Source organism: Portunus trituberculatus, chromosome 7 (assembly GCF_017591435.1).
Source record: "Portunus trituberculatus isolate SZX2019 chromosome 7, ASM1759143v1, whole genome shotgun sequence".
Lineage (NCBI taxonomy): Eukaryota > Metazoa > Arthropoda > Malacostraca > Decapoda > Portunidae > Portunus > Portunus trituberculatus.
Window position 1 is genome coordinate 4,214,044 of NC_059261.1, and position 13,067 is coordinate 4,227,110.

Here is a 13,067-nt window from a genome sequence, read left to right on the forward strand (position 1 = left end):
TATAGTTCTAGTGACAGATTGATAAGACTTCTGCATTATATAACAGGAGGAACACTCTTGAAAACTTCGCTAATCATTTTTGTGGCCGTTGAAATAAGTCGTAGTGAGAGTGAGAGAATAAAGTTTTTCAAAGATTTTTTTTTTATGATTTTAATGACAAATTGATACGATTTTTACATTATTAACTGAAAAAAAAGCACTCTTGAAAACCCCGCTAGTCATCTCTGTGGTTCTTGAAATAGTCGTGGTGATAGAATTTTCAAAGGTGTTTTTATAGTTCTAGTGACAGATTAATAAGACTTCTACATTATATAACGGAGAAACACTCTTGAAAACCCCGCTAATCACCTCTGTGGCCCTTGAAAGTATATAGTCCTGTGTGGTGGGAGAGCAAAGCGTTTCAAAATACAGACCTTAAGACATTCTGGAACACTTTTAACTACATCTTCACTATTTCCCAGAGGCTCTACTTGAAGCTACATTGAGTTTTACATGTGTTTCTGCAATTCTAGAGACAGATTATCAAGATTTCTACACTATCAACCGACGAAACGCGCTGAAAAACCTGGCTGGTAATCTTTGTCGCCTTTGATAGACATTAGACAGGCGTGGTGAGAGAGCTAAGCGTTTTTGAATACAGGTTTTAATCCCTTCAGTACTGGGACACATTTTTACCTTGAGATTTATGTGTGATTAGACCATTTTATTGACATTAGGAACTGTCTATGGAGGTTACAAGATTTATGGCCACAGTCTTCACTATTTCAATCCCTTCAGTACTGGGACACATTTTTACCTTGAGATTTATGTGTGATTAGACCATTTTATTGACATTAGGAACGGTCTATGGAGGTTACAAGATTTATGGCCTCAGTCTTCACTATTTTAATCCCCCACATGAGTTTCTGAAGCTGTATAAAATCACCAAATAGTAACCAGAATGAATATGGAACGTGAATTAAACCATTATATTGACATTAGAAAGTGTCTATGGAGGTTACAAGATTAATGGCCTCAGTCTTCACTATTTTAATCCCCCACATGAGTTTCTGTACTGAAGTTAACTCTCTATCTCTTTCTCCCCCCCCCAGCTCTTCGACAACATCAAGAAGACACAGCCAGAGGTGGTGCAGAAGGTGTTTGCAGTGCGCGGGGACATTACCATGGAAGGGCTTGGTATTAGTGACGAAGATGAGGCGAGGCTGGCAGAAGAAGTCAACATTATCTTCCACGCTGCTGCCACTATTAACTTCCAGGTGTGCTGTGGTTAGGAGTGGGTTAGGTTAGGTTAGGTTAGGTTAAAGTTAAGTTAGGAAAGGGTTAGTTAGGTTAGGTTAAGAATAAGTTAAGTTAGGAAAGGGTTAGTTAGGTTAGGTTGGGGTAAGGTTAGGTTAGGTTAGGTTAGGTTTATTTAGGGTAAATTAAGTTAGGTTAAAATTAAGTTAGGAGAGGGTTGGCTGGGGTGAAGTTAGGTTAGGTTAGGACACAGTAGGGTTAGATTAGGTCAAAGTTAAGTTGGATTAGGGTTGTGTGGGGGGTGAAGTTAGGTTAGGTTAAGTTGGTGAGGTTGGTTGGTTGGGTGAGTGGTTAGACTAGGTTAAGTTAAGTCAGATAAGGTTAGGTTATATTCAATTAGCTTAGAATAGGTTTGGATAAGTCATATTAAGTGAGGTGAGGTTAGGTTAGGTTAGGTTAGGTTAGGTTAGGTTAGGGTGATGAAGTAGCAGTGTGTGTGTGTGAGTGTTTGGGTGTGTTTAGCTTGTGGTAGAGTTAGTAAAGGTGTGTTTGCTGTGAAAGGGAATGAATAAAAGAAAAATTAGAAGGAAATCGTTAAAGCGAGGTGAGATTAAATATTTTCCCCTTAATATTTCTTCAACCCTCCCCCGCCAGTTTTGAGTGTCTGATTTCTTGCTTCTTAGTTAAAATGGCGGTTAAGTTAGGTTAGGTTGGGTAGGGTAGGTTAGGTTAGGTTAGGGTAGGTTAGATTAAGTTAGGTTAGGTTAGGTTAAGATAGGTTAGATTAAGTTAGGTTAGGTTAGGTTAGGTTAGATTAAGTTAGGTTAGGTTAGATTAAGTTAGGTTAGGTTAGATTTACTGCTATTCTTTCTTTAATGTTTCTTTTAGCATCCCTTCCTTCATGGTTCCTTCATGGTTAAAATGGCAGTTAGATTAAGTAAGGTTAGGTTAGGTTGGTTATGTTAGATTTCTTATTTCTTCCTTTTCTTAATATTTCTTCTACCTTCCCTTCAGTTTTGAGTGTCTGATCTCTCTTCCTTCATAGTTAAAATAGTGGTGAAGTTAAGTTAGGTTAGGATTAGGTTAGGTTAGCTTAGATTTATTATTTCTTCCTTTTCTTAATATTTCTTCTACCTCCCTTCAGTTTTGAGTGTCTGATCTCTCTTCCTTCATAGTTAGAATAGTGTTTGGGCAAGGATAGGTTAGGACAGGTTAAGGTAGGGTAGGGTAAGGTAGGGAAGGGTAGATCTCTTTCTTTAATGTTTTCTACCTTTTCTTCATGTTTTGAGTGTCTTATCCCACTTGGTTCATAGTTAGAATAGTGGTTAGGATAGGATAGGTTAAGTTAGGATAGGTTAAGGTAGATTTTATTTTTATCCTTTCTTGTTTTTTTTATTAATTAATTTACTTTTATTTTACCTTCCTTCATGTTTTGAGTGTCTGATCTCACTTCATAGTTAGGATAGTGTTCCTCTAGGATAGTTTTGTTTCAGAGCCTTACATTTTTTTTTCTCTCACTTTGCCTCCCAATGTTTGTCTCTTCTCTCCATGTCTCCCATCTCCTGTTGTCCTCCAGTTGTCCTCCAGTTGTCCTCTTCTACCTGTGCTTCCCTCCATGTCTCCCATCTCCCGTTGTCCTCCAGTTGTCCTCCAGTTATCCTCCAGTTGTCCTCTTATACCTGTGCTTTCCTCCATGTTTCCTCCACTAGACTGATTTGTGTTTTTTTTTTTTTTTTTTGTTCCTTATCACCTTGGTTAGATTAGGTTAGGTTAGGTTAGGTCTGGTTAGGTTAGGTTAAGGTTAAGTTACGTTAGGTTAGGTTTGGTTAGGTTAAGGTTAGGTTAGGTTAGGTTAGGTCTGGTTAGGTTAGGTTAGGTTAGGTTAAGATTAGGTTACGTTAGGTTAGGTCTGGTTAGGTTAAGGTTAGGTTAGGTTAGGTCTGGTTAGGTTAGGTTAGGTTAGATTAAGGTTAGGTTAGGTTAGGTTAGGTCTGGTTGGCAGTTGGTTCCTTCCTCCTCATTCAGCTGTACTAATGGTGATAATTTAATATTTTCTCAATCCACATCAAAATTTCCATCCAAGTTTTCCGTGTTGGGTGTTTTTTTCTTTTTTATTTATTTTATTTCTTGCCAGCCTTGGTTATAGGGAGTGGTGGGCGGGGAGGAGCCTTCGCCTTTGCTATCCATTTTCTTTCATATTAGTTCAGATAGAGTAGTCCACAAACAGCCAAGTAAGGACAAGTTAGTGTTAGTTCTTCCTTTGTATTCCTCCTCCTCCTCCTCCTCCTTCTTCTCGGTCAATCAGTTAGTCAATCAACAAATCAACCAACCCTTCTTCTCTCCCTTCTCCTCCTCCTCGTCCTCTTCCTCCTCTTCCTCGCTCAATCAATCAATCAGCCAACCAGCCCTCCTCCTCCTCCTCCTCCACCGTGGTTTATCATTATTCTCTCCCCGCGGCAGGAACCGATGCGTGTGGCGGTCAACATGAACATGCTCGGCACCAAGAGAGTGGTCAGCCTCGCCAAGAAGATGAGAGACCTTCAGGTGTGTGTGTGTGTGTGTGTGTGTGTGTGTGTGTGTGTTTTTTTTTTTTCCCTCTCCAATTGTTTTCTACTTCTAATTATCGTCCTTCTCTTCTTCCTTCTTTCTTTCTTTCTTCCTTATATTCTTTTCTTTGTTATTTTCTTTAATCCATTTCTTTTTCTTCATCTGTGTCTCTTCCTTTTCTCACTGGATTAAGATTTTCCTTCCTCCTGCGTGTTCTTCTTCTTCTTCTTCTTCTTCTTGTCCTCCTCTTCCTCCTCCTCCTCCTCCTCTTCCTTCTCCTCCTCTTCCTCTTCCTCTTCCTTCCTTCTTTGTGTTTTTGCTTGTTATTGCTATTTTTCTGTTCGTTTTTGTACTTCTTGTTCTTGTTCCTGTTGTTCTAGTGTAGGTGTAACTTCTTTCTTCTTTTTCCTAACCTAACGTGACCAAACCACACACTGTCTTCCTCTTCCTCTTATTCTCTTGTACTTGTTATTGCCCTTGTTCTTGTAGCGACAGTCTATCCATCTCCCTCCCAGCCTAACTAACTTAACCTGATCCAAACACTCTTCCTCTTCCTCTTCCTCTTCCTCTTCTTCCTCTTACTCTCTTGCATTCGTTACTGTTTTTGATTTTCCAGTCTATCCTTCCTTATCTAAACGTAATCTAATCTAATCTAGCCTAAAGGCGGGTTCACACGTGCCAATCTCCGACTGAAATTTTATGTCCCTTCTAGTCGGAAAGTTTCACACGTAGCGCCTGGAAAGTATCGACTAGTTGGCGCCTTTTCGGGAAGTGACTGTAAACAAACAGCTGCCCGCCAAGATGTCTTCCTCCAGTGACGATGGTGAAGCGGTGGTTGCTCTTCTTGTGGTGTACCGGAAGACTCAACAGGAAAGAAAATGTCTGTGGATGCGTCCCTGGCTAAGTAGAAGGAAAGGAAAGGAGTGTCTACCTCACTCTAAATTAGCCTATATTTCTCATAAATAAATTGTTAATCTTAAGAAGACTGTGCACAACTGAGAGCAAATTAAATCCTGACAAGTCTTCACTCCTCACCTCCAACAACACCCTGCACTGAGGGAAACACTTCTTGTGGAGTGGCAACACCCTGCACTGAGGGAAACACTTCTTGTGGAGTGGCAACAACACCCTGCACTGAGGGAAACACTTCTTGTGGAGTGGCAACAACACCCTGCACTGAGGGAAACACTTCTTGTGGAGTGGCAACAACACCCTGCACTGAGGGAAACACTTCTTGTGGAGTGGCAACAACACCCTGCACTGAGGGAAACACTTCTTGTGGAGTGGCAACAACACCCTGCACTGAGGGAAACACTTCTTGTGGAGTGGCAGCAACACCCTGCACTGAGGGAAACACTTCTTGTGGAGTGGCAGCAACACCCTGCACTGAGGGAAACACTTCTTGTGGAGTGGCAGCTGTTTCGCCGAACGATGATTTGCACAAGCTTTTTTTGCTGTATAATTTATTTCTGGGCTCCCAGATGTGTTCCTTTTCCCTCACTAACTCTAACATATTCTCCATATCTGGAGACCACATTTTCAAAGCTTACTCCGTGACGTTGCAACGTAAATAAAGTCACAAATGGACTAGCAAGACCAACATGTTGGTCTTGTTTTGCGACTGCTTTGTGCAGTCGCTAGGCACCGATTGTGAGTCGGAAACTCTTCGTACGTAAAATACCAGTCAAATTGGCACGTGTGAACTCGCCTTAATTAACTAAATATCACCGAAACTAAATTTGAGCTCTTTTTTCTAGCTTAGTTGCAGCTTGTGTATATTCTTCTGTACCTAACTTACCCTAACCTGCCATTCTTGAAAACCCGTGTCACTTCACCACGACTGTTGTTTCAAGGCCACAGGGATCATTCTAGGCTTGCAAGACTATTTTTCTCCAGTTGATAATCTGCCCTAACCCAACCTAACTTACCCTACCCTATCCTAACTCAACCTAACCTAACCTAACCTAAGCTAACCCAATCTAACTAAACCATCGCTTCCCCTCACACAGTCCCTGGTGTACGTGTCCACGGCCTACAGCAACTGCCACCTCCCTGAAGTGTACGAGGAGCTGTACCCTGCCCCCATAGACCCCAGCAGACTGATTCAGCTGACGGAGTGGCTGGAGGACGACCTGCTGGAAGACCTCACCCCCCGCCTGGTGGCCCCCCGCCCCAACACCTACACCTACACCAAAGCCCTCGCAGAACACCTCTGGTCACTGACGGGGCTAGACTTCCCATCGCTATTGTCAGGCCGTCCATTGGTGAGTCACGGCGCGCCATCTCTCTCTCTCTCTCTCTCTGACTGTTCCAAAGCCACATATGTTTTTTTTTACGTTTTCAAGAATGTTTTTGTTGTTAATAATGTGGAAATCATGTTAATCTGTCACTAGAACCACTTCACGACTGTTTTCAAAGCCATATAGATGTTTGTTTACGTTTTCAAGAGTGCTTTTGATGTTAATAATGTGGAAATCATGTTTATCTGTCTCTAGAACCATAAAATGATCACTTTACGACTGTTCTTCAAAGCCATATAAATGTTTCTTTTTTTACGTTTTCAATAGTGTTTTTTGCTGTTAGTGATGTGGAAATAATGTTTACCTGTCACCAGAACCGTAAAAACATCCCTGAAAACCCGTGTCACTTCGCTACGACTGATTTCCAAAGCCACAGAGATCATTTACTTTCTCAAGAGTGTTTTTCTGCTGTTAATGATGAGGAAATGTTAATCTATCACTAGAAAACATCTTTGAAAACCCGCATCACCTCACCACGACTGTTTTTTTTTTTTCAAAGCTATAGAGATGGTTTAACGATTTCAAGAGCGTTTTTCTTCAGTTAATAATATAGAAATGTTGTTAATCTGTCACTAGAGCCTTGAAAACATCCTTGAAAACCCGTGTCACTTCACCAACACTGTTTTCCAAGACCAGACATGATTTTAGATTCCAAGAGTGTTTTTCTGCATTTAATAATATAGAAATGTTGTTAACCTATCACTAAAACACGTAAAAAATAGCTACTTGGAACATCCCTGCCTCTCTCAAACCAAACCTGTTCCTCTCTCATTGACCCCTGACCTCGTTCCAGTGTGCGGGTCGTGGCGGGAACCAATGCCGGGCTGGGTGGACAATCTCTTCGCCTTCACTGGCCTCCTGGTTGGGATGAGCAAGGGAGTCCTCAGATCCCTCTACATCAAGCCAGGCATCACTCTGGACTTCATCCCTGTCGACTTTCCCATCAACCTCATGATCGTCTCTGCCTGGAACACCGCTGCTGGAAGATACAGGTGTGTGTGTGTGTGTGTGTGTGTTACGTGTGTTTGGACGATTGGTGTGTGTTTTTTGTAGTGTTTGGTGTGTTTGGGTGATTATCATGTGTTTTAGGATATTTGACATGTTTTTGGGAGTGTTGGTGTGTGTTTGGGTAATTAGTATGTGTTTTGGAGTGTTTGGCGTGTGTTTGGGTGATTGTCATATGTTTTGTGGTGTTAAGCGTGTGTTTAAGGATGTTTGGCGTCTATTTGGGGTGTTTGACGTGTTTTGGAGTGTTTGGCGTGTGTTTGGATGATTGCCGTGTTTTAGAGGTGTTTGGCGTGTGTTTAGGGATGCTTGGCGTCTTTTGGGGTATTTGACATATGTTTTGGAGTGTTCGGCGTGTGTTTTAAGGTGTTTAGTATATTATTCACTGTTTTTGGCGTGTGTTTTGCGAACATTTCTACCAATAAACACTCTCCACCTTAATCTTGATCTTGACCCTTTAACCAACGCCATCCCAACCCAACAGACCCAGCTCCGTGCCAATCTTCTGCTGCTCCACGGGGTCACAGAAGCCCCTCACCAGTGACGACCTGGCCATACACCTGGAAAAGTCCCTGCGAGCCTTCCCCTTCGACTCCCCCCTGTGGTACCCAGACGGCTCCGCTAAAACCAACAAATTCATGCACCAGATTCACATTTACCTAGTCAACATCCTGCCGGCACACATCGCGGACACCATCATGAGGATGCTCGGGAAGAAACCCATGTGCGTGTTTTTAGGGTTCAGTCAAAGGGTTTCTAAGCGTGTTTTTAAGGGATTACAGTTTTTCAGGGTTTTAAGGGGTTTCCAAGGGTGTTACAGAGTTTTTTCAGGGTCTCAATGAGTTTCGAAAGGTTTCTAAGGGTGTTACAGAGTTTTTCAGGGTTTTCAAAGGGTTTCTAAGGGTTTATAAGATGTTTTAGGGTGTTACAAAGTTTTCCAGGGTTTCTAAGGATTTATAAGGGTGTTTTTAGGGTCTAACAGGTATTAAAGGTTTTTAAGAAGTTTCTAAAGGTTTATAAGGGTGTTTTTAGGGTATTGCAGAGTTTTCAGGGTTTTAAGTGGTTTGTAAGAGTTTCTAAGGGTTTATAAGGCTGTTTTTAGGGTCTTGTAGAGTTTTCAGTGTTTTAAGGGGTTTCTAAGGGTGTTTTTAGGGTCTCAGAGTTTTTTAGAGTTTTTAAGGGGTTTATAATAGTTTCAAAGGGTTTATAAGGATGTTTTTAGGGTCTTACAGAGTTTTTCAGGGTTTTTAGGGGATTCTAAGAGTTTCTAAGGGTTTATTTTTAGGATCTCAGAGTTTTTCAGGGTTGTAAGGGTTTCTAAGGGTTTATAAGGGTGTTTAACTTTTTAGGATCTTAGAGAGTTTTTCAGGGTTTTTTACTCTATTTGTTTTTGTTTTTTTAGTTTGACGTCTTTCCGGGAACCAATTTGAGGGATGGGTTGGGTTTGTGCATCAGTCTGTTCTTTGGGTGTGTTTCCCTGTGTTTGAAAGGGTTTTTATTAGTGTTTTGTTCAGTAGTCTCTCTCTCTCTCTCTCTCTCTCTCTCTCTCTCTCTCTCTCTCTCTCTCTCTCTCTCTCTCTCTCTCTCTCTCTCTCTCTCTCTCTCTCTCTCTCTCTCTCTCTCTCTCTCTAAGTAGTGTCTATTTGCTTACTACCTCACACCTCTCGCTCACTCACTCACTCTCAGTTGTCTTCCTCTCCACCTCTCACTCATTCCTCCTCTCTCTCTCTCTCTCCCAGTAGTGTCTTGTTTACCTGCTTACCACCTCTCACACACTCCCTCTCTCTCTCCCGTAGCGCCGTCAAGCTGTGCAACAAGATGGTTAAGGCTGTCGGCGCGCTGGAGTACTTCATGCTTCGCGACTGGGTCTTCCACAACACCCGCTCGCAATGCCTCTGGGACACACTCACGCCGGTGGACCAGGACGAGTTCCACTTCGACATAGACTCCCTGGACTGGGCCGAGTACATTGAGACGTACCAGAAGGGGTGCAAGCAGTACATCATGAAGGAGGACATGAAGGATTTAGACCAGGCACGAAGGAATATGAGAAAAATGCACTTCCTTCACCGCCTCCTTCAGCTGGTGTTCATGTACGGTGTCTGGTGTGTCGTGTCGTCAGAGAGCGCCACGGCATGCTACTCTGTGTTCTTCAGGGGCGCCGCCAAGCTCCTCTCTCTACCTATGCTGGCGGCGGCGGAGGAATTCGAAGGAGAGGCTACTGTAGAAGGCGCAGAAGTGGAAGAAATGAGTGGTGTGTTATAGGCTTGTTAGAAATAGGGTTTGTGTGTGTGTGTGTGTGTGTGTGTGTGTGTGTGTGTGTTCGTCTGGTCAGGTTTCAAATTAATCATGTTTATTTTATTTCTTGGTTTTCTTCATTTTTGCTTTTTTTTTATTGAGATTGTTTTAGTTTTCTTTCTTTTTCCTCTTTTTTTTCTTTTTTCCTTCCTCCTCCTCCTCCTCCTCCTCAAACACTACCACCACCACCACCTCTTCCTCCTCCTCCTCCTCCACATTCTACCAACTACCTCCCCCCTCTCCCCTCAACCCCTCCCCTCACCCCTACACGCCTAACTACCTCGTCAACACCGGCCGAGGCGCCTCCCTACCCCCAAAACCCCCAAAATACCTCCCTCACCCCCCTTCCTCAAATTAGACTGGGCATTGTATCGCTATGCTGTGTAACCCCCCATTAATAATTGAGGGGGGGAGGGGGGTGTATGTGCCCCCTCTTCCCCTCTCCCTCTTTTCACCCCCCCTAAAAACACAGCCTATGCTTGCAGTCTATATAAATGATGTGTGTGTGTGTGTGTGTGTGTGTGTGTGTGTGCGTGTGTGTGGTTCATGCCGATTGGTGCCCTGTGTTCATTGCCTATTTTCACGCTCAGAGTGGAGGAAAAAGAGAAAGAGAAAGAGAGAGAGTAGGGGGAGAGAGGAAGAAGAGAGTGAAAAAGAGAGAAGGAGAGAGAGGTTGATAAAGATTAGACACAGGACAATTGATGATAATGTAATAAATTTGAGTGGTTTGATAAAGGAGGTGGAAAATGTGAAGGTTAGCGTTGTAATTTTGCTAAGAATGAAGGAAATGATAAGAGGAGGTGAATAAAGACGGGGAATATAGAAGAATTGAAGATAATAAAAGAAGAACTCGAACTGTGGTGATAAAGATGAGAAAAAGAAAACAAATGAAAAAAAAATAATGCGTTTCCTCGATAAAAGAGAAAAGAAAATGTTAAGAATGAGGGAAATGATAAGAGAAGGTGGATAAAGACGGGGAATATAGAAGAATTGAGAATAATGAAAAAAATAATTGTGATTTTGACGATAAAGATGAGAAAAACTTAAAAAACGTCTCCATAAATAAAAAAAATAAAAAAATGAAAAGAAAATGATAACTAAGAATGAAGGGAATGAATAAGAGAAAGGAATAAAGACCAGGGCATAGAAGAATTGAGGATAATGATGGGAGAATAGTGATTTTGATGATAAAGATGGAAAAAATGGAAACAAAAACACATTTCCACAATAAAAACAAAATGAAATTAGTTAAAAGATATACAGAAACGATATAATGATGATGATGATGATAATGGTGATGATAATGGTGATGATGATGACAAGTTATAAATATTCTGAAGTTGTAGTTGAAGTTACGAGTTAGCAAAGACATGAGGAGACAAAATATAGATAAATAAAGACAAGAACTTCTAAAAATGTGGAATATTTTGCTTAATTCGTGACAAAATGAAAAAAGAAAAAGAAAAAGTAAATCGAGAAATAAAAAGAATGAAACAGAGAAACGTAAATAAAAGAAAATTGATAAAAAGGAAAGATAAACGAAAACAGAGAAAGAATGAAAGAGAGAAAAGGAAATTGAGAGTAAATAAATAAATACGAAAATAATTAAGAATAAATCAAATTAGATAAAGAAAAGATAGAATAAGGAATGAGAAATAGGAGAGAGATAGAATAAAGAATGGGGAATAAGGAGGATAGATAAACACTGATAAATGAGAGGAATGGTAGAATATTACGAAGAAAAGGATAAATTAATGAAACAAAGAGAATTAAATAAAGAAAAATGAATTAATGAACGAGGGAATAAGAGAACAGAATAATAAAGTAAAAAAATATAAATAAATAAAAATAAAACGAAGGAATATAAAATGCACAAAAGAGGAGACATGAAAACTAATAAATAGAAGAATAAGAAAACTGATAAATGAAGGAATAGGAGGAAAAGAGTGATAAATGAAGGAGATAGAAGAGAAAAAAACTTAATACACACAAAACTCTGCATAGAAAACATAAAGCTTAATAAATGTAGGAATAAGAAAACTGATAAATGAGGAAATAGGAAGAAAAGAGTGATAAATGGAGGAGATAGGAAAGAATACGTAATGAACACACAAAACTCTGCATAGGAGACACAAAAACTAATAAACACAGGAATAAGAAAGCTGATGAATGAGGGAATAGGAAGCAAAGAATGATAAATGAAGGAATTAGGAGAGAATACGTAATGAACACAAACAGCCACTCTGCATTGACCAAAATACAAAAAAACAAACCAAGATTTCTTTTAATTAATGTTTTCGAGCGTAAGTCTTGTGTTGTTGTAAATAGCACGCTGCTGTTAAAAGGGCGAACATACATGAATGAAGTATGTATAATGACTGTATAGATAAATAGCTCTTTGTAATATACCGATGCTGTATACTTTATTGTATTTCTCAAAGATGTGTGTGTAATAATGATAATATTCTAAGGTAACACTTTTTAACAGTTTTTTTGTGGTTATATGTAATGTGTGGTGTTATTATTATTATTATTTTATTATTTTTTCATCAGTGTACGTTTTTCTGTTTAAAAATGTACGATAGTTTTTTTTTTTTTTATTGATGTTCTTTTTTTTCGTTTTTGCTTCGGTTTTTTTTTTTCTGTTTTAATTATATTATTATTGTTGTTTTTAGTCAATGTACGTTTTCTGTTTACAAATGTACGATAGTTTTTTTTTTTTTTTTCTTAATTGATGTTCTTTTTTTTTCTTTTCGTTTTATTTATTTATTTTTTTATTTCAACAATTTTCATTTAATTTCAAACACTTTTTTTTTTAGTTATTGTTTTCTTTCCTTATTCTTTTTGTAGGTTTAAGTTGATAGTTTCCGTCATGACAAATGAATTCAGAGGTTGTATATTGTAATGATTAACATGTATGTACGTATGTGTGTACGTGTGGATGTGTGTATGTATGTAATTTACCTATGTATAGTTATCAATGATTAATGTTATCACACCCACTGTTGTATTACTCCGTGTTGTTAATACTGAAGAAGAAGAAGAAGAAGAAGAAGAAGAGAAGAAGAAGGAGAAGAGAAGAAGAAGAAGAAGATGATGATGATGATGATGACGATAAAGGATTGAAGAGGAATGGATGTGTAAAAAATCAAAGAATAAAAATAATTCAAGAAAATAAGAATACAATGACCAATATAGAAGAAGAAGAAGAAGAAGAACCAAAGGATAACGTGCCTATAAGTAACTGAAGTGCACTCTTAGAAAGTAAGGAACCACTTAAGGGGGATTGCCAAATGCACTTTTATTATTGTTATTATTATTATTATTATTATTATTATTATTATTATTATTATTATTATTATTATTATTATTATTATGGAAGTGAATTTTGTAATCCCCCTCTACCCCCTTTTCTCCTCCTCCTCGTCCTCCTCCTCCTCCTCCTCCTCGTCCTCCTCCTTCTCCTCCTCTTCCTCCTCCTCCACAATGTTTGCTCATGTGTCTAGGTTAAGTTACTCCATGGCTCTCTCTCTCTCTCTCTCTCTCTCTCTCTCTCTCTCTCTCTCTCTCTCTCTCTCTCTGCCCTTCACAATCATAGAGAAAGTCGTGAAGTATTGATGAATGATAAAGTTTTCTGAATAATTTTCAATGAAGGATGTGATTGTGTTCAATTAAAAGAAA

The 13,067-nt window shown here is 39.6% G+C and overlaps 1 protein-coding gene across 1 annotated transcript in view; it reads left to right on the top strand.

Annotated features, from left to right (window-relative positions):
• LOC123498535 (putative fatty acyl-CoA reductase CG5065) overlaps positions 1-11,239 on the top strand; it is a 34,579-nt gene extending 23,340 nt beyond the window's left edge. Inside the window, 7 exon segments of the mRNA XM_045245716.1 lie at positions 1,092-1,256; positions 3,697-3,780; positions 5,793-5,994; positions 5,997-6,047; positions 6,877-7,075; positions 7,573-7,812; positions 8,885-11,239. Of these exon segments, the coding sequence (XP_045101651.1) occupies positions 1,092-1,256; positions 3,697-3,780; positions 5,793-5,994; positions 5,997-6,047; positions 6,877-7,075; positions 7,573-7,812; positions 8,885-9,353 (1,410 nt within the window). The 3' untranslated portion in view covers positions 9,354-11,239.
• Positions 11,240-13,067: the final 1,828 nt, after the last annotated feature.